Source organism: Lissotriton vulgaris, chromosome 5 (genome assembly GCF_964263255.1).
Source record: "Lissotriton vulgaris chromosome 5, aLisVul1.2, whole genome shotgun sequence".
NCBI classification, from domain to species: Eukaryota; Metazoa; Chordata; class Amphibia; order Caudata; family Salamandridae; genus Lissotriton; species Lissotriton vulgaris.
Window position 1 is genome coordinate 887,502,780 of NC_141693.1, and position 22,185 is coordinate 887,524,964.

At 48.2% G+C, this 22,185-nt stretch overlaps 1 protein-coding gene across 2 annotated transcripts in view; it reads left to right on the forward strand.

Moving 5' to 3' along the window:
• Window positions 1–22,185, forward strand: part of NOC3L (NOC3 like DNA replication regulator) — a 468,680-nt gene that overhangs the window by 351,972 nt on the left and 94,523 nt on the right. For both annotated transcript variants that reach the window (XM_086922466.1, XM_086922467.1), the window contains exons 17-18: window positions 10,960–11,141; window positions 11,306–11,434. In XM_086922466.1, coding sequence (XP_086778592.1) covers window positions 10,960–11,141; window positions 11,306–11,434 — 311 coding nt within the window. The remainder of the gene's footprint in view (window positions 1–10,959; window positions 11,142–11,305; window positions 11,435–22,185) is intronic.

Here is a 22,185-nt window from a genome sequence, read left to right on the forward strand (position 1 = left end):
AAAAGTCTCTTACCAATTGAGTAGTACTAGAGCAGACATACTTGTCAGACCCTCCCCTCCACATGCACCTGAGCAAATATTACTTCTTCGAAGATGTGAGAATATGTATCTAATGCACACTGCAAAACAAGCTATGATTATTTAACAGCATAGGTTCATCGAAACCTAAAGTTAATATTTATTTGCAAAGCAAATGAGCACACAAGCAAATTAGATGTACTTGAATTCCAAGAAAAGAAGGGGCACAAATGAGACATTGACTAAAGGTACTTGATATTGGAAGTGTGTACTTTGATCAGCAGTACCTCAGTGCTTGTCGTAGAGGAGACAACTGTATTTCAAGCACCTCTCTCTACCAACATAAATATTTCTCCTCTTGAGCATGCGTTAGAAACTTATAGAGGGAAAGTGTTAATCTGCAAGGATGTCTAATTTTGTTATGCTGCACCTTTTCTTTACTTTAAGAGCGATTATATGTTACGGCAGAAAGGCTCTGAGAAATTAGCATTTCTACATAAAGATCAGATCTGTTTTCTGCTCAATGAGCTTTTAGCTGCATCTCCTAAATGTACTTACTAGATTTTGACTTAATCACGATCAGTGGAAGTTCAGTCTTGTTTTTATTAAGAGTGTTGGTACCGAACCCTTAGTACTGGTATATCCCAAGGGCTGTGCCCTCAATACCCCAGTACCAAAGAGATTTCATAAATTAATGATCTAGGAGAAGAGAAGGTAATACTCTTCCATTCTATCTTCTTCTTTATTAGGAAACTGACATTAAGCACATTGCTTTTCGGCCACTCTTACCTTGTAGAATTAGCATTCTTACTAATCGCTTCAATAGAATTCAGATATTATTATATAGATAGTGCAGCCTTTTTTGACTTGGGAATTTGTATTGCTTTATCATAGACCTTGTAGAGATTATATATCAAAACAACAAAAGGTTGTATTTTCCTTTTTTCTGATGCCTTGAAATACTATTTAGAGTATATTGGGAAACTCTGTTGCTACTGATCTAGGTAATTTACCCTTCAAGTGTGAACATAACGTTCTTGGTTGCTCCTATATCAATATAGTGCATCCGTTTTGTACAAAGTCTCTATCTCATGTACTTGAGAAACTTGGCTCTCCATTAAGCATTATATTGTCATTAGTACATTTCTGTTTTCAGTAACAGCAAGTTATTCACATTTTTCTTTTTCACAGTTTTCCATATGAAAAATGTCTCCCATATTCCTTCTTCTAAATGCAATGTGTTCCTGTACTTTGAATCTAATGTAAACATCCTTGTAAATGGCTCGGTGGTAGGCGTGCATGAATTAAAATATATAATACCAGAGCTTTGGTAGACATTTGCGAGGATATTCTAGAAGAAGGTGTAAGAAAACGATGCATATGCAAGAGGAAATCAAGCTTTGTCTCCCTCAAGTTCCAGCAACCACACCAATCCAGCTGCAGCGTAACTGAGCTCCCTTTAAATGTTCTTCCGCAACCTTTATTTCAGTTGTTACAGCTGCTGGTTACTGCTAGACCTCTGTCTATCTTCTTATAGGTTGACCTTAGGGCCATACAGGCAGAGAGTATTTTCTGAAACCGAAGTAGGTATCTGAAAGAGACACGTTAGTGATAGATTCCTTACCTTAGAATATCCCCAGGCGTCAGACTGGATCCGGAAATTTTTGCGTAGCAGCACCCTTGCACGTCTGCGGCTCCGCGTCCGTCGTCGGCGTCGTGGGCGCCGTGATGACGTCGTCGGAGTACTTAGACGCCGCCTCCGCGTGCTGACGTCAGTTCTTTTTTCCGCCCCAGCAAGCGCAGATCTGGAAAAAGCAGTACTTTAGTCACTTTTTGACTAGACTTTTTGATCCCTTTTGATCAATTTTCTTGAGTCTTCGGTGCCGATAGGGATGCCAGGTTTCAAGCCTTGTGAGGATTGCGACCGACTCATGTCGGTCACCGACCCTCACCGTCGGTGTCTCCACTGTCTCGGCGTTGACCACGACGACAAGACCTGACTTTGAAAGCTAGGCGGAAGCGGTCCCGCAAGCGACTCGAACTCCAGCAGTCCGGTCCCACCGGAGGTCGAGGGACAGGTCGTGGGGTAGGAGCCATCACAGCTCCGAGAGTCGACATCACTCCTCCGGGTCGAAGTCATCGTCAGGTAAGCACAAGAAGTCGAAGAGACGTCATCTCTTTTCTGACTCCCCCCGATGCTCGCGCAATGCGGCCGGGGGTTCGGGTAACACCGCCCACGCGGCTCCGTCAGAGTCGTGGGCGTTGCGGCCTGCTCCACACCCTCCGGTCCCTGGGCAGAACGCGACGCCGGGGGAGATCGAGCGCTTCCTCATGGCCATGAGGTCCCTCTCTTCCCCGACGGGCTCCGCGGCGCCTTCGGGCACAGCGGACCTGTCTGGGGCCCCTAGCGGGTCGGGGGCTTCGGCCCTGATGCCGTCGGGTGCTTCGGGTGATCCAGTGGGGCCCTGCGGCGCCTTCGGGCCCGGCGCTGCAGGGCCCCACTGGATCCGCTTCGGGATCCTGGTCGTCGCCGGTTGACCTAACGACCTCACCGGCGCCGGTCCCTCAGGTGTCACCTCTGGTGCTGTTCTCGGGCGGCGCCGTCCCCGATGCCTCCCTCGCTCGGTTTCGGAGTCGGAACGGCGCCGCTGGGCGTCGCTTTTGACGCCGCTTGGGGAGTTTACCTTCTATGAACCGGCCCCATCGTTTGACAACCCTGATTATCAGGGGATGGGTGATGAGGAGTATTGGGAGGGGTCTGAGGACCCTCTGACACGAGAGTGTCAGTCTCAAGCGGACTGGACAGGTGGCTTGGGGATGCCAGTCACCAGACACTGGCTTTGTCTCGCCTCTTACCGTGGCTACGGAGGAGGGGGAAACCTACAGTGTGGTGTTGAGGGCGGCCAAGGCCTTGGGCCTTGAGCTCCCCATCGCGGCCGTGAGGACTAACCTCCTCACTGAGGTCCTTAAACCGCAGTCAAGCTCGGCCGAGCCTCTGCTGCCGTTTATTGAGGCCTTGACCGACGTTCGTTTGGGCACTTGGTCCAGCCCCGCTACGAGTTCGCCTGTAGATAGGAACATGGCCAGACGCCACCACCCGGCCCCGGGCGACCCATGTTTCCTGTCCACATACCCCACCCCGAGCGTCTGGTCATCCAGGCTTCGAATTCCCAGACCGCATTCCCGTTGGCTCCGCCGGACAGGGAATCCAAGAGGTATGAGCAATACGGCAAAAAGGTATTCTCATCCCTTAGTCTGGGACTGCGGTCTTCCAACACAGCATGCCTCTAGGGCCGCTACACCCACTCTCTGTGGGACACGGTCACGGAATTGCTGCCAGAGTGTCCGTTGGAGGTACGGGCCAAACTCGGCCAAGCCCTTGTGGAAGGCCGGGATGCAGCACAATATTCTATCCAGTGTGGGCTGGATACCACCGACTCACTGGGCAGAGTGATGGCAACGACGGTGGCGATTCGTCGCCACGCCTGGTTGAGGTCCGCCAACTTTTCGGCCGATGTCCAGAATACACTAATGGACATGCCTTTGATGGCCGTCGCCTTTTTGGCGACAAGGCAGACCACGCGCTTGAGCGCTTTAAGGACTCCAGGGCTACGGCCAAGTCCTTGGGCCTCTTGGCCCCGCGCCAGCAAACTGGTGCCTTTTGCTCCTTTCGTGGCCAAGGAAGGGGCGCCCCCACACTTGCTGCCAACCACGCACCGCAGACTAACCTCCAACGCGGTGGCGGCCGTGGAAATCGCTGTGGAGGCGGTCGGGGACAATGGCGAGGCCAGTCCACACCCTCCCCTGCAAAACCCTCCTAGTCCATGCTTTTCGGACCATGTGACGCCAGTGGTGGGCACTGTCACATCGGACAGGTGGGTGCTGCAAATCGTCCGAAGGGGCTACTCCCTCCCCTTCGAGACGACCCCTCAAGCCATGCCACCGCAACACCACCGCGTATCGGGGGATCATTTGCGACTTCTACAGGAGGAAGTTTTGGCCCTCTTGGCCAAGGGGGCCATCGAGCGCGTTCCTGGGCCAGAAGTAGAATGTGGTTCCTACTCCCACTACTTTCTGGTACCTAAGAAGGGCAAAGGGCGCCTACGCCCTATCTTGGACCTACGGAACATCAACGGCTTCCTCCGGAAGGATAAGTTCAAGATGCTGACTCTGGCTCAGGTCTTAGCTGCCCTGGACCCAGGAGACTGGATGGTAGCGTTGGACTTGCTGGACGCTTAATTCCACATCCCCGTCCTGCCGGCCCACCGGCGCTACCTGCGGTTCACGGTAGACCACGAGCACTTTCAGTTTACCGTGCTCCCCTTCGGCCTTACCAGCGCCCCACGGGTGTTCACGAAGGTGATGGTGGTGGTCGCAGCTCATCTGCGCAGGTTAGGAGTTTCAGTCTTCCCCTACCTCGACGACTGGTTGTTGAAGGCGGGCTCGCCCCAGACAGTCGTCAGCTACCTCCAGACGGCGGCAGACCTCTTGCACCAGCTGGGGTTCTCCATCAATGTGCCGAAGTCACACCTGTGCCCCTCTCAGACGCTCCTTTTCATCGGAGCGGTTCGCGACTCGGCGCAGTTTCGGGTTTACCCACCCGAACAGAGGGTTCGGGATATACAGGCTCTGATTCGGATCTTTCAGCCTTTATCCCGAGTCTCGGTCAGGTTGAAGCTGCGACTTCTGGGGCTGATGGCTTCCTGCATCCTTCCGGTGCATCATGCTCGTTGGCGGATGTGGGCTCTGCAGTGGGACCTGAAGTTTCAGTGGGCCCAGCATCAGGGAAACCTGTCCGACCATGTCCTGATCTCGGAGGGCACTGCGAGACAGCTGCAGTGGTGGCTCACGGACCGCGATTGGGTCAGCGGCAGATCCCTCTCCCTTCCCCAACCGGAGCACGTAGTTCTGACTGACGCGTCCCTCCAGGGCTGGGGAGGCCACATGGGAGAGGCGGAGATTAGAGGCCTCTGGTCTCCGGCGCACTCCCAGCTCCATATCAACCTTTTGGACCTGCGGGGGATTCGTCTGACACTGAAGGCATTCCTCCCCTCTGTCCGGGGGAGTGTAGTGCAGATGTTCACGGACAACACCACCGCCATGTGGTACTGCAACAAACAGGGCGGGGTGTGGTCGTGGACCCTCTGCCTGGAGGCTCTGCGCCTTTGGCAGTGGCTGGAACATCAGGATGTGACCCTGGTGATTCAACACCTGGCAGGTTCTCTGAACGCCAGGGCGGACGAACTCAGCTGCCGGTGCATGATGGATCCCAAATGAACTCGAACGCGGTGCAAGGCCTCTTTCAGCAGTGGGGAGAGCCTTGGTTAGATCTATTCACCACCGAAGAGAACGCGCAATGTCATCAGTTCTGCGCGTTGGAATTTCCAAGGTGGCCCTCGCTCGGAGACGCTTTTCGTCGCGAGTGGAGTTGCGGTCTGTTGTACGCCTTTCCACCTATACCACTTCTGCCCAGAGTGCTGAAGAAGATCAAGCGCGACCGGGCACAAGTCATCCTTGTGGCTCCAGACTGGGCACAAAGGTACTGGTATCCCGGGCTACTCAGTATGTCACTCGATTCCCCGGTTTGTCTGCCTCTTCAGGAGGACCTTCTGTCGCAGCAGCAGGGGACGTTCCTCCACCCGAACCTGTCCAGTCTCCACCTCCATGCTTGGACATTGAGTGGCGACAGTTGTGGCCATTTGACTTGCCTCCTGAAGTCTGTAACATCATTCTGGCAGCCCGGCGTCCCTCCACAAAGTCGGTATACGCCTGCAGGTGGAACAGATTTGTGGCATGGTGCACAGCAAAGGCTGTGGATCCTCTCTCTGCCCCTCTCTCTGAGGTTCTTCCCTTCCTTCTTTCTCTTGCCCAGCAGGACTCTGCTCTGGGCGCTATCAAGGGCTATCTTTCTGCCCTTTCAGCCTTCCTAAGGCTGCCTGATCAACCATCTTTGTTCAAGTCCCCTATTGTAAATCGATTCCTGAAAGGCATCACACACACGTTTCCACCTGTTCCCTTCGTGATGCCTCAGTGGGACTTGAACATGGTTCTTACTTTCCTGATGTGCGCTCCCTTTGAGCCACTTCACAACTGTCCTATCCTCCTTCTTACTCTGAAGACTGCTTTCCTGGTTGCCATCACCTCTGCCAGGAGAGTGAGTGAGCTCCAGGCTCTATCCTCTAAACCTCCTTTCCTTTCTGTCCATCCGGACAAGGTTGTGTTGCGGACAAAACCCTCTTTCCTGCCCAAGGTAGTCGCAGCCTTCCACATCGGGCAGTCTATTACTTTGCCCACCTTCTTTCCGCCTCCGCATCCCTCAAAGGAGGAAGAGCGGCTCCACCGTCGGGACCCAAAACGTGCGCTTTCATTCTATTTGGATCGCACACGCCAATTGTGGGTGGATGACCAACTCTTTGTTGGTTACGTGGGCGCTAAGAAAGGCCGGGCGGTGCACAAACAGACCATCTCTCGGTGGATCGTGTTTTGCATCCAAGCCTGCTACGCTTTGGCTAAAAAGGAACCTCCTGTTGGGCTGAGGGCCCATTCCACTCGGGCCACGGCGACTACTACTGCCCTGGGCCGAGGAGTCCCCTTGCAGGACATATGTCAGGCAGCTACGTGGGCCTCGCTGCACACGTTCGCAAGACACTACTGCCTGGACAGCCAAGTCCGGAGGGATGACTTCTTTGGCCGTTCCGTCCTTCAGGACTTTCTGGTGTGATTATTGGTTCGCAGACCCACCACCGGGGTTGGTATTGCTGGGGTATCTAAGGAATCTATCACTAACGTATCTCTTTCAGATGCACAAGTTACTACTTGTGTAACGATATATCTGTAAGAGACATTAGTTAGTGATAGATTCCTTACCGACCCACCCATCCTCCACGTTCTGCGAACCGATATCTATTATTATTATTATTATTATTAAGGGGCATTTCTAGAGCGCCTGGTTACGCAGAATGCGTGTCCCCGCGCTGAACTGAAGCACTCTGAAGGAGAAGTAGGGGAGGAGCCCACTTATTTTGAGAAGAGGTAAGTTTTTAATTTCCTCCGGAAACTAGATTCGGAGGGGTCCAGACGGAGATTGAGAGGTAAATTATTCCAGCTTTTTGCCGCCAGGTATCGGAAGGATCTTCCTCCCATACGGGCCTTTTTCACCCTAGGGACCTTAAGTAAGCCTCCATGCGAGGAGCGCAGTGCACAAGTTGGTGCATACCTTGTAATAAGGTTCTGGAGTGGTGCTGGCGCTTTTTTAGCGAGGATACGGTGGCAGGTACAGAGGGACTTAAATTCAACTCTGCTCCTCACTGGCAGCCAATGGAGTGACTGGAGGGCGGCCTTGGAGTTCGATCTTTTTGGGAGGTTTAAGATGAGGCGAGCTGCAGCATTCTGTAGCACCTGAAGTCGATTTATCGCTTTACAGGTAGCTCCCAAATAGAGTAGGTTGCCAAAGTCCAAGCGTGAGGTGACTAGGGCATGCACCAGCGTTCTGCGGGCGGCCGTAGGAAGGAGGATTAGGACTTTCCGCAGAGTTTTTAGAATGCTGAAGCAAATGCCCGTCACCCTGTTAATCTGTGGTCCGAAGGACAGGTCAGTATCTAGCCAGACCCCGAGATTTCTGACTTCTTTCCGAGGTGTGGGGGCCTCGCCTAGGCATGGTGGCCACCATGCCGGCGTCCAGACAGATGGGCTGCCTCCCACCACGAGCACCTCGGTCTTGTTGCCATTTAATTTCAGGCAATTAGTGGACATCCATGTAGCAAGATCTTGCATGCAAGCCCTGAAACTGTCCATGGCAAGACCGGGTGCACGCGAGAGGGAGACAACCAGCTGCGTGTCGTCGGCATAGGTAACAATTTGTAGTCCGTGTCCCACCACAATTGGAGCCACTGGGGAGACATAGAGATTGAAAAGAGTTGGGCTCAGGGACGAGCCCTGAGGAACACCCTGACCCAATTCTATGTCTCGGGAATAGTAGGCCCCTTGACGGACCTGGAAACTTCTCCCCGTTAGGAAGGATTGGATCCATTGGAGTGCGGCTCCAGTTATACCTCCATCATTCAGACACTGTAGCAAGGTGGAATGAGCTACAGTGTCGAATGCCGCACTCAGGTCCAATAGGATAAGGGCCATAGTATGACCTTCATCCACCCCCTACCGTAGGGATTCCACAGCCGTCAATAGTGCCGATTCCGTAGAGTGGCGGGGGCGGAAGCCAAATTGTGTGTCGTGGAGTAAGGCAGCTTTGTCTATGAAATCCATTAGTTGGAGATTGACCGTTTTTTCTGCTACCTTGGCCAGATATGGTAACAGAGAGATGGGCCGCAAATTGTCTAATTTATCAAAGCTGATGGTAGGTTTTTTTCTGAGAGGAAGGACCACCGCTTTTTTCCATTCTTTAGGCACAGTCTTTGTCATAAAAGACACCTCCAATAGATGCCTAATGTAGGGCTCCAGGGCCCCCAGGCTGTCTTTTAGGCGTTTGGGCGTGGTAGGATCCCGTGGGGAACCTGATTTTACAGATCTGCAGATTTTTAGGAGAGTTTCTGTGGGTGGGGTAACAAAGTTGGTAAGGGTGGGTGAGTTTCCCCTATCCCTGGGTTTTTCCACAAACTCTATCCCATTCGTGGGTTGAGTTGGGAAAGCCGAGTAAATTCTTGATATTTTCTCGGCAAAGAAATCTGCGATTCTGTCGCAAGACTCAGGCGAACAGTCATCAGGGACAGTGACGGCTTTTCCACTAGAGAGAGTTTTGTAAAGCAAAAATAGCTCCTTCGTAGAGTTACCAGCTTCGTTGATCTTAGTCTCATAGTGTGTGGTTTTCGCCTTTCTAATCAGTCCGTGGTAGACTCGCCTCTCTGACAGGTAGACCTCTCTAGTATCTTTAGAGAAAGCCCGGCGCCATTGCCTTTCTGCTCTCTTCAATAAGGTTTTAGCATTTCGCAGTTCAGTACTGAACCAGGGTGCGGTTTTTTGAGCACGATCACTAGGTTTAGTTTTGGATAGCGGGGCAGTAAGATCTAGTGCATTGTTAATGCGTTTGCAGAGATTGGAGTTAGCCGTGTCTGCATCATCCCCCCCTGGATCGCCTCCTTTTGTTAGTTCCTCACAGAACTTAGACTGAGAGAAGGAGGCCCATTTTCGCCTTAGATGGTACAGTGCAGTCGGATGTCGGGCTCTGCCTTCAGGAATTTGAATGGTAAACGGTACCAGGTGATGATCCGACCAGGGGATAGGGATGGGAGTCTTCGCTTCTACTTCCCCCCAGTTAACAAATATGGGATCTAGTAAGTTCCCTAACTGGTGGGTAGGCCCGCTTACAATTTGATTTAATTGTAAAGCTTCTAATGCTTGGCAGAGGTTTTTACTAGCGTTGTCGGACGGGTCATTGAAATGAAGGTTAAGGTCACCAAGTACCATGTAATTATTTTTGCATATCGAGGTCTCTATAATGCATTCAACCAGACTCTCCTCGAACCTAGCTGAGGGGCCGGGGGGTCTGTAGATTAACATTCCTTCCAGTTTATAGTTGTTATTCACTTTTATCGTGAAGCTCCCTGCCTCGCTGTCCAAGATAGGCACATGATTGAGCTGGCAGAGTAGACTTTCCTGTGCAACTATTGCAATGCCCCCTCCTCTGCCTATGGGTCTGTCCTGTCTGTCCTGTCTGTATATTGTATATCCCTCTGGGAGTGCCTCTAGGGCGTCAGGCGTGGATTCCTCATCCAGCCATGTTTCGGTTAGAAATGCCAGGTCCCAATGTGTTTCAGTGAGTAGATCGTATAGATCTAACTAGGGTTAAGGTCATCCCCTTTCAGGGCCCTAGTTTCAATGGCAACCAGTGTTGGTTTTTAGCATGGCTGTGCGTTTCTGGCGCGAAAAAGCTGTGTCTAAGAACTGACGTCAGCACGCAGAGGCGGCGTCTAAGTACTCAGACGACATCATCACGGCGCCCACGCACTGGCGTAACAAAAACTGAAGGGGCCCCCCTGCACAGTACGTAGAGGGGCCCCCCTCCGGGCTCAATCATGAGCTCTCTGGATAGACTGCAGGGCCGAGGGGGCCTCTTGGAGCTTGGGGCCCCCTGCACCGCGTGGGCTGCGGGGGCCTGTGTTACGCCCCTGCGCCGACGACGGACGCGGAGCCACAGACGACGCCTACCGACGTGCAAGGGTACAGCTACGCAAAAATTTCTGGATCCAGTCTGACGCCTGGGGATATTCTAAGGTAAGGAAACTATCACTAACTAATGTCTCTTACAGATATATCGTTACATAAGTAGTAACTTGTGCTATACTGTGTATTTGGAATTCTTTCTAACGTGTGTTGAAAAAGCAGTGGGTAGACACCATGCTGCATTTCTGTTCTTTTGCGATCCCTTTCCGTAGGAGCTGCTTCAGAACTCATAAAAACAGATTTTTGTTCCCCTTGGAGAGAACTAGGATCTAAACTAGAGGTCGAAGAGATTTTGTTGGCAGCGAGAAAGCAGTTCCCTGATATTGTAGGGAAGCTTTTACCCCATGCCTGTGGAGCAGATCAGTAGTCCCAAAACCTCGAGCTATTCATAACACTTGAGTAAAAGGTGCGACAGTGGGAGCCAGACACAACAATGGCACTTAAATTCATGACCAGGGAAGCTGTCAAGCACTTGGTGCGTTTTGGGGTCACTGCTGTTAGATACCATATTAGTTTATAACTAGGGACAGCCTGGCATAAGCTCACTTCCTCAACTCAGCTCTAATAGAATTGCTGACTTCACAAGGTAGTCTTGAACCCATGAGCTAGGCTCCATCCACCAAGATCACTCTTCTTTCTTTCTGTATTGCTACTTTACTACTTCATTGATTTCTCCATCTGTTGTTAATGCTTGCATATATTTTCTTTTTGAAGCTCTGCTATAGCACATTCATATAATTAAATTCCAACATATTTGTTTTGCAGGCTCTACAAATGATGATGTTCTGATAGTGCTCCATTGCCTTGATGTCATGCTGACCAAACGTCGAAAGCAGGTCTCTCAGCAAAGAGCACTGGCTTTCATTAAGCGCCTTTCGACACTGTCTCTTCATGTCCTGCCCAACTCCAGCATTGGTATCTTATCAACAAATAGGACACTGTTACACGTAAGTACCAAGAACAACACAACTGTTCATTCTGATATTTTATGTTGGGTTTTGATTGGCACCATTTTAATAAACTAAATAATACTCTACAATGCCAAAACAACTAGGACGAAGGACATTGCCCTGTATTATTTTACTGCATAGTTGTTTTTTTGTTTCCCTAGACATTTCCCAGGGCAGACATGCTCCTTGACAATGAGTCACAGGGAAGTGGGCTTTACCTACCCGAAATGGATGAACCCGAATTTTGTAATGCACAGAATACTGCTCTGTGGGAGTTGCATTCACTGCAGGTGAGAAATAGAATATTCTCTGTAGCTTGTTCTACTCCAATAGAAATCATTTGTAATTGAGCAACAAAGTTAACATCAATAGAGTGAGTCTGTATGTAATGGGTGGAAGTTTAAAAAATATTTTCAAGCTTGTTCAAGTTTTTGACTTGCACCATTGAGCGTTGTGTGAGGGTGTTTCTGAATACATTTGTAAAAATGTTTTGGGGTGAACATCAGTCATATTTGTAATTGTTACACTGTTAAAAGGTAAATAACAATGTATTCACACCTTTAAAATTGTATTTTCCTACCACTAGGTAGTAATTGCTTATAAGTACTTGTCCATTATTCTACATGGGCTTTAGAATCGACAGACTAATACAGTGTTTCCCAAGTTGTGGGTCAATCAGAAGCCAATAAATGGTGGGTCACAAAAGTCCAAGCTATAAATAAAAATGCATTTAAATTCTCTATTTATCGTGTTACATTTACTTCTCTTCAAAGACAAAGGTCCAAATTGCTGCTTATTTTTGTAACATGAGGATTGGTGTTTACAGACTGCTATTGCTTTGCAGTCAGAGGAAAAAAAAGTTAAGTGAATTATGTGACCATCATGCTTGTGTACAGTGAGTGTGAAAGTGAAGGTTTATAGGAAGTAAATTTTTACAGCAACATTTCAATAGCTGTAAATGAAATGTACACATTCAGCATTGGGAAAGAAAAAATGAAGCACATTGTTTGTATAATTCTGAAGTGTGGAGTCTGGTAGATTGGGGGGGGAGTCTGGTAGATTGGGGGGGGAGTCTGGTAGATTGGGGGGGGAGTCTGGTAGATTGGGGGGGAGTCTGGTAGATTGGGGGGGGGGTCTGGTAGATTGGGGGGGGGAGTCTGGTAGATTGGGGGGGAGTCTGGTAGATTGGGGGGGGGGTCTGGTAGATTCGGGGTGGAGTCTGGTAGATTCGGGGTGGAGTCTGGTAGATTCGGGGTGGAGTCTGGTAGATTCGGGGTGGAGTCTGGTAGATTCGGGGTGGAGTCTGGTAGATTCGGGGTGGAGTCTGGTAGATTCGGGGTGGAGTCTGGTAGATTCGGGGTGGAGTCTGGTAGATTCGGGGTGGAGTCTGGTAGATTCGGGGTGGAGTCTGGTAGATTCGGGGTGGAGTCTGGTGGATTGGATTGGTCTTTATTGGGGTAGATTGGGATGGAGTCGGGGAAATTGGGGTTGATTGGAGTGGTCTTGATTGGGGTAGAGTGGAGTGGTGTAGTTTGGGGTGGAGTGGAGTGAAGTGGTGTAGTTTGGGGTAGATTGGAGTGGTGTAAATTGGAGTGGACTCTGGTAGATTGGAAAGGTCTTGATTGTGGTAGATTGGAGTGCAGTCGGGTAGATTGTGGTAGAGTGGTCTTGATTAGGGTAGATTGGAGTGAGTTGGGGTAGATTGAAGTTGAGTAGATTGGAGTAGGTTAGATTGGACTGAAGTCGGGAAGGTTAGAGAGGTGTCTGGTAGATTGGAGTGGACTGGGGTGGATTGGAGTGAACTGGGTAGATTGGAGTGGGGTGAGGTATAGTGTGGTGGAATAGACTGGATTGGGGTGGTGTAGATTGAGTAGAATGGGGTATATTGACATGGTGTAAATTGGAATGGAGTAGGATAGATTGGGGTGAAATGCAGTGGAGTAGATTGGAGTGTGGTAAGTGGAGTAGAGGGGCATAGAATAGTGTATCTTAGAGCGGAGGAGCATGGCGTGACTTGGAGTGTCATAGAATGGAGTGGCATTGCATAGAGTGGAGTTGAGTGTTGTAGAGCGACGTGGCATTGTGTGGAGTATGCATGGTGTGGCAGGACACTGCCATAACAGACAGCACATTTTCAATTGAAGTGACCATTACATTTGCACAGGCACAGTTTTACTCTGCACAAACAATAATGTGTGGAAATGTCATCACCTAATGTGTTTTGATAGTATTCAAAACTTCTTTTCACCACACTGCAGAATTACAAAAATAAAATTAATTTGTACTTTCCTTATTCCGATTTATTCTGAAATATCAGCAAAGTTGTTTTTTGTTGTGTGCTAGAAAAAAAGCCATTTGCTTCACAAAGCTTCTCTCACTTTGAAGTCAGAGAAAGAAAAGTGAACACCAAGCTCCCTCGGAGGACAGAACCTGATATTTACCTTTGTCTTTGAATGTAGGGCAAATATTACAAGATAAGAACAAGATTTAAAGGCCTGTTTACCGAAACGATAACTTGGAAGGCTACACTTAAGTCAGTGTTCTACCGGACGGACTAATTCAAGCTGCGCTGCCTAAAACAAATGAACCCTGTAAATAAAAAGTGAGCAAATGTGAGTTCCTAACCACAAACTCAATGCCTTCCCAGGGGTGACTTTCAGAATGCCCACAAGAAGTAATGAACAAACCAGACAGCCGTGGTGTCTGGTACGTTTAGACCTAAATATTCACTCTTGTACTCAAGATACTTAGGAAGTAGTTCCACTGTTGCCCCCTTTCACAAGTAGTTTCCTTCTTCCACTCTTTTGCATTTTTTGAAGTTGTTTCTTTGAGCATTAAAAGATTGATCTGCAGTCACTTTTTGGCAAAAAGAGTTTAAATGTCTACCTTGCAAGGCCAATTTCTGGTGGCCACGTTGTGGTAATGAGCAAGGTGGTGAATTGCTTCAGTAGGGTAGGCAGCCATGCTTGCGGTTAGAGTTAGAAAGTGAATATATCCCATTTCTATCACACTTTGATGCAGATAGTGTTCCATAGCGGAGGACGTGGGAATCTCTGCCTCTACCAATTGTGAAGTAATAGGGAGAAGGGGGAAGTTATCATTTTACTATAAAACACTCTTTTTGAGCATGTTGTCTCAATTTGAGGTGAAGATTCTTTCATCGTCCCAGCTAAGCTTTCCAAAGAGCTGCCCAGACCTGCTCTTGCTCCAAAATGATTTTGGATTCATAGTCCTTAAACTTGTTCCAGTGTCTCGTAAGTCAAAGGTTTGACTTGGTCCTGTGCTAGCTCTCTTCACATTAAATAAATCATCCTAGTCTGCTCTTGGAATGATGCTGATCCAGCCACTGGGCATGTCTACTCTGATTTCATCTCCCTATTTGGTAGGTTCACTGGAAGGAATTCAGATTTCTAATGGGTGGGCCGTTAATCGCATTATCAGTGAGAGGTCCACTTTTTCAGGTACAAGGTAAGAAGGTGTTGTGGCTATGTGTTCCACACATTAATACATTTACAATCTTATATCTACTACACACTGATTATGAGGCCTACACCAGCAGGACCAGTGCCTAATTCAGCTGTTTTACACTGCTGCCACACAAAACTGGCAGGGTGCAACAAGTGCCCTAAAACAAAAACTTACTGGTAGGTGAGGGGAGCAAAAAAGGGCAAACCATAATTTTATCTGTATCTTTGAAAATCCTTGTACAGGAGCTTTTCATGAACATAGAGAATGTTGTGGGTTTGTTCCATCACCTTCCTCCTCCGTCCCCCTTTGTAAGTCAACTGTGAAGTTTTCTCTACTTTGCTCAAAAGTTTTAATTGCTCCTCCTACCTGCACAGAGCTTAACCTCCCTAAGCCTGCCTGCCTCTGAATTTAAACACTGACTCACAAGGCAACAGCCTAGTAATTTCTGAGCCCTACTTCTCCCCTGGCAAATAGCATTCTTAGCCCATGTTTCCCCTATAAAGCAGACTGAAAATGAAAGAAATACAGGGAAAACATTGTCTCAGTGGGTCCAGAAGAACTGTTTAAGCATCACAAACTCAGTTAGACTAGAGCTTATTGCAGTCCTAAAGGTGCAAGGCCTTAACAGCTCCGCACCACTATTCTAACTGAACTTCCACCCCCACGACATTCTATAAGAAGGTCATCTACATGGAAAAATTAAAACAAGACACCTCAAAGAATGTAAACACCACTGCACACATCCTTTTTCACAGAAGAAAAAAGAAAGGAATTGCCTGCTATCCAATTACACACACAATAAATAAGAGTTCAAATGTGTATTGCAAACAGGAAACAAAAGTTCCACTAATTAAAAAAAAAAGTATTTCAAGCTTCTGGATTTGATGATGGGTTGTCCAACCCTTCCTCTTTAAGCTTCCAGGGTATGATGTTCTTACCTTAATATCTTGTTATCCTCTGACAGCAACATGGCTGGAATCCAGCCCAGCACCACCCTCTCAAGTGGCAGAACAGATTCACCTTGATTGAGACACCCTGCTTCTTGGAACAACCCATTTTCCAAGCACCTGAAACTTCCCATCCCCAGTTGTCTGCATCTTTGTGCATTTTTTTGTCTGCAGAGTCATTCGGGTACCTGTATCTAGATATGCGCCTCATGTTCCACAGCTTTTCGTCACTCAGTTTGGTCGAAATAGTCTGTACCTTGAATACCTTAAGAGGTTCCATGAAAGCAAACATTCCTTTCCTCACTTTAACTGTCTTAACTGTAACCCATTCTTACTCTCTCTGTTCAACTTTCTTAATGCCAATCTGATTATCATGGTGTTCCTTTTACAACATTTCAGACTTTTGCAACCCTTCTCTTACCACCTCAGGAGACCATTTTACACTCCTAGCCTCAGACCTCCACCTACGTTATCTTTTGTGAATGGTGCTTTTATATCTTATAATGATGAAAAGGCTATACTCGGCGCGCACCCGGTGTAGTCTGATATGTCTACACTATCTTCACCACCACTCTGTCTCAGCTCCTTCCATTAGAACTGGCAAATTCTAAGAATTTGTTTAACATACTATTAAATTCTTCAACTGCACCATTCCCACCCACTCAGGTGATAGAGGAGCATGGTGTTATACACAACTCCATTACTCCAAGAACTCCTCTACCTGTTCTTACCTAAATTGTGATCCATTGTCTCTGATTATTCTCCTAGGCACATCTTCCCTCTGCAATGCTCTCTCAAAGAAATCCAATCCTGCCCCAATATTGGCTTTTTGACTACTCTCCAGTGGCTCAATATATAAATTAAAACAGAGGGGAAAGGGGGCAGCCCTGTCTCATCCCCCTCAAGATCTTAAAATCTGCTGTCGTACCACCATTAATCAGAATTTTGGCTGATGATATGCAATATATTCTTTGGATCACCCTTCTAAATTTCTCCCCTATGTTGTTCATTTTTAGAATGGCATTCAAATAGGCCCAGCTCTGTGAAACGTTTTTGTTGCATCTTAGGTGACGAGGGCTAGGGGCACCTCAAAGGTAGTTGCAAGAGCAATAGCACCAATTAACTTATGTGAGCTTGTGGAGAAATCTGCCCTTCATAAACCTTTGATTCTTGTGAATTAAAGTCCCTGCTACCAAACAATCTTTTGGCCATTATATTACTAATCTGCTTGTGGCCGTTATTTGAAAGTGAAATGGGTCTATATGATTCACACAATTTTTTTTTTCTTGGCTTTAGAATTAAGCTGACCACCGCTTCTCCCCATGACGGTCAAAGTGATAGTTCACCCCAAAAATGTTGCCAAATACTAGAGTCAAAAAGGGGAAATCCCATCTCCGTAGAACAAGTTAAAACTCATTATGGAAGCCATCCGGTCCAGCGGCTTTCCCTTTCTTACTTTATTTCACTGCTTTCCTCTACTCTTCTATTTCTATATCTTGGTCTAACTGAGCTCTCTGCTCCTCCAACTATTATTTAAGTGGACCCCCTCTAACTAGTCCTGAGAAGAATGTCATTATTATAAGCTTTCCTTTCAATTTTGCAGATCGCCAGTACATTGTTACTCTCCAATCACCCCACTTGGCATTCTTCCCATTCATCCCTAGGATGCTCCATCACCGCTAGAGGTAACCTACTCAAGCAAACTAATACTTTGTTTTTCACCCCTGGTACATAGCACACTTTATAGTTATAATCTTGTAGCCTCAGTGAAAAGCCACGTATTCTGGATGAAGCACAAAGTAGGCCAGTCATGGTAAAACCCTTAGTCAGCGGTTTATGGTCACTCCTTAAATCAAACTTTGTTCGTCACACATTGTGACTGAAATACTCAATTCCAGCCACCCATGGACGCTTCTCTCTTTTGGTTGAAATCTTTTTTATTATTATTTAGAAGAAGAAGACTCATAATGTACACAGCAAGTCACCTACAACCCTTTGAGGGGCCGGACGTGAGCGCTTCTCTCTTTTAATTAGATAAATGTTGTTCTTCTGCAGGTGTTCGCAAACCCGGGGCAAATAAGTACTATACTGATTTGTAAAGCGCATAGCTAAGCGAAGGCTTCCCAGTGCTGAGTGAGTCACAGGATGCTCTAGTGGACTTAACCAAGCCTAGAGGCTAATGTGGATATAGCCATGTTTTAAGCATCTTCCTAAAAAGGGCCTCATTCGTTTCATTTCACTGGTCAGCCGGCATTGAGTTATAAAGATTCAGGGTACAATACGAAAAAGATCTGCAACCTCATCTAGTCCTTTGGATTCGTGGGGCCTTTAGTAGTTGAGCATTAAAGGATCTTAAGGTCCTCCAAGAAGTGTGTGGTACGAAGGGGTCCCTAATTAAAAGGGCCTTTTCTGGTTTATTCCTCTTTGAGCCAGGTATAGCGCCTTGAAATGAATCCTCTCCTATATTGGCAGTCAGTGCAGAGGCCAGAGCACTTTTTGCTGAGGAGTGTCTGAGCAATTTCATCAACCTGACTACCAAGCTTTGGATAAGCTGCAGGCTTTTTTAATGTATTCTTTTTATTGATTATACAAGTACAATGAGACAGCGGCATTGCAATAGAAAATACATCATTTCAATCCTCTACGATACGCATCGCTAATTGCAGTATTACATCACAATTTTTTTTTCATGCTTGGACTTACGAAGACAGATCAGCGTCATCTGTTGGTAGCACAGGTGCCTCTCATATCCCACCTCTGTAAGTATTCCAGGCGCTCCAAATGGAGGGCACTTTTTGGGACACCCCCGGGCAATGTATACTGTTTTTTCCCGAAACCTGCACCAGTCCAGGTTCTGTTTCCATTTTGATAGTGTAGGTGGGATGTCAGACCCTCAGTGCTGTGCAATGGCTTGTTTTGCTACTGCTTGACCCAGGGTTACCCAAGTTTTCTCAAAGGTGTTAAGGTCCGTTGGCTCCCATATGCTAAGGAGGCAGTGTTTCGCTTTGGGGTGTATGCTTTTATGCAGGACCACCCTAAAGGTCCGATGTATAGCTTGCCAAAATCTCTGAATGGGATCACACTCCCACAGGATGTGCATAAACGTACCCTCCTGCCCACACCTTCTATGGCACTCACTCCCACCCTCTCTCCCAATGCGCAACAACTGTGGTCCTGTGATCTAAATCCTATGAATGATCTTAAGTTGGACCAGTCTCAATCGGGCAGGGATAGCCACTTCTCGGGGGGGATGCAACCGCCTCCCGCCATTCATCGCCATCTATTTCGAGGCCATCTGCCAACCAGTGCTCCCTAAGCTTCTCAAGGGGGTCAGGGGTATTGTGCAATAATTTCTTGTATTTAAGGTGAACCACTTTTTCCATCAGGTAGCCATCTAGTAGTCTATTCACCAGCGGGGAGGAGTCGGGGAGCGACGTACCCTTTGAAAAGCTCGCGTAGAGGGCATGATGGATCTGTAGATAACGGAAGAATTCTGTATCGGCCATGTCATATTGCTGTTTTAGCGCAGAAAATGATAGTACCTCTCCCTCTGACCAAAGGTCTCCAATATATGATATGCCTATAAGGTCCCACCTATCAAACCCCTTGGAGTCCCGCAACCGCCCCAGTTGTTCCGAGTCCCAAAAAGGGGTGGCAAGAGTCAATTTATCCCTCCAGCCCATACTCTGTTGAACGTCATGCCCGATCATTACCGCGTGTGTTTGGTTGGACCAGTGAGTGACAATTTTCTCCGCGGGGAGTACAGTGCCACCTGAAAGTTTCCGCCCGGCAGGGGTCATCTATCCTTGGCATATCCTGGATCGTGGGGGTCGTGGTAAGTAGCCTGGTTGATGGCAGCAAGTTGAGCGGCCCGTTATATTTTTTAATATCCGGGAGGCTTATGCCGCCGTCATACCAGTTAAGGACCAGTTTTTTTATGTGCTATCCGAGGTCTCCCGCTCCAGATCAGTTCCCTCTGAAGACCTTCTTTTTCCCTGGAATAATTGGCTGGCACCAGATTAGGCGCATTTTGAATTGTATACAAGCAGCGGGGTAGGGACATAATTTTGAATAATTCTGCTCGCCCCAGGAGTGAGAGGCAACGTCTTCCATGTAGCGATATCTCGCCGCAGCCTCTGTAAAGGTGGGTGCAGGTTTCTGTCATAGTGCAATTTGGGGTCCGGGGTAACACATATTCCCAGATATCAGAATCCACTCTGCGCGATCTGAACGGTCTCTCATTCTATTCATCAGGGTCTCATGGTCGAACGTGTTGAATGCTGTGCTAAGGTTAAGAAGGATAATAGGAGCAGAGCCTCCTTTGTCGAGCATCAATTTCAACTCCTCTGTTATCACTAATAGTGCGGTTTCTGTGCTATTTTGCAGTGGGAAGCCAGTCTGATTAGGGTGGAGGAGCGAATTTTCCTCCAGAAGCTGGGATAAGTTTTGTTTATTACGTTTTTCCAAACACTTCCCCATAGCTGGAAGCAGAGAAATGGGTCTGTAGTCCCCAAGACAGGTGTGGTCTAGGGTATGGGTCTTTATTAACAGCTTGACCACTGCATGTTTCCATCCTTGGGGGACCACTCCAGTAGAGAAGGATAGATTGGAAAGTTCCAACATTGTAGGGAGGATTGCTTATGCTCCTTGTACCAAAATATGAGGTGGAGCTGGATCCAAAGGGGAGCCCAATTTCACTTTGTCAGGTAACACAGGGAGAGCTTCTATAGTGGCAGGTGGGAAGTTTGAGGAGACGTGTTCCTCATGTGTAGGGCCTGAGTGTCTATTGAAGAAGACCATACTTGTCTTTACTCTTGTAGATTTCTATAGATAACCGCCACTTTATTTTGGAAGTGAGCTGCAAGTTCATTGCATCATGCAGTTGTAGGGGTGGGCCTCATATTTTCCCCATTTAAGGTGGTAAGTGATTTAACAATGCAGAAAAGCTCCCTTGGGGCATTTGCTGCTTTCTTTATAGTGGATTAAAAAAAGGCTGCCTGTACATTTTTCATTTCCTGATGTTAGTGCCTAGTGCTGTTCGTTAGTAGAGTTTCGAATTTTCATCATAGTTTTTTCTCCATTTCCTTTCTAAGTATTTATATTCTTTTTAGCTGGGTAGTGAACCAAGGGGCTGATTTCTCAATATTTCCCTTCTTTATTGTGGTGATCGGAACAGCTTCTTCTCGTTATTTTTTTGATCCACTCATCTACTAAGGAGTTTCCAGCTTCGGTGTGGAACCCAACATTGTGTTTAGTAGAGACTAACCGATTCACCCATAAATCTTTATTCAATTTTTACATTCACGGCCTAATCTGAAAGAGACACGTTAGTGATAGATTCCTTACCTTAGAATATCCCCAGGCGTCAGACTGGATCCGGAAAGTTTTGTCATCAGCAGTACCCCTGCGTGTCGTCATACAGCTCTGCGTATGTCGCTGGCGTCGTAGTCGCTGAGATGACGTCGCTGGAGATACTTCTTTCTTTTTCCGTGCCAGCAAGCGCAGACCCGGAGAGAGTAGTACCACCAGTCATTTTTTGACTGAGTTTTTTGGGACTTTTCTGTTTTCAAGTAATATATCAATCTACAGGTGCATAGGGATGCCCGGTTTGAAGACTTGCACGGCCTGTCCACCCACGATGTCGGTGACGGACCCGCACCGTGAATGTCTCTTCTACCTGGGGCGTGCCCATGACTCTGAGTCATGCCCCCACTGCTGGGCCATGGCTCCGAAAACTTTACAGGACCGGTCCCGAAAGTGGCTGGAGGCACGGGAGTCGGTTCCGCGCCATTCCCGGTCCCGGTCCAGAAGGAGGTCGAGGGACCGGGCGCGGAGCCGTCACCATCACTTGAAGTCTTCATACTCGGAGTCAGATAAGGCGAAGCATAAAAAGACGAAGAAGCGGCGTCGCTCTTCGCTTAGCCAGTTGCGTGACACGGCTAAGGGGCAGGTGGCGCCGCCCCAGTGGCACCGGCAGAGCCTACGCAGTTGCTAATGGCCTACATGCACTTTCCGGGTCCATCGGCGACTCCGGCCTAGCGGCAGGAGTTCCTGTCAGCCATGGCATGTGTCGTTGGACCGTCCGGCCCCGCAGGTCCGCCTTCGGGCCCCACGGGCCCGGCTTGGGTCCTTGTTCTTCGACGTCGCTGGCTCCGGCCCTGACGTCGACAACGACTCCGGCGTCGACAATGAAGGACCCCGTGGATCCAGGCCTGGATCCCCGTCCATGCCAGTTGGTCCTGTATGACCTCCTCTGTCATCGACGTCGCCAACCGCAAACCCGGCCGACGCTGTCCCGGGTTCCCTCCCCTGCTTGGGCCAGGTGCCGGAAGGGTGTCGACCGACGCCGATTCCGACGCCTTTTGGGAATTTCTTTCCCTTTGTCCACCCACCTCGTCTGTTCCACAGGCTATGGAGGACATGGAGGAGTCCGAGGACCCTCTTACAGCCCAATGCAAGTTAGACCAGGACTGGGATGAGGATCCGGGGGATGCAGGTGTAAGAAAGTGGCTCTATATATACTGGACCAAAGTAAAGTACAGTGTGTTTAGAGTCTTCAGTCTCCAGAGGTATGGCAGAGGTTAAAGTTAGATATAACCTTACTCTCTAAAGTGGTAGCTTGGTCG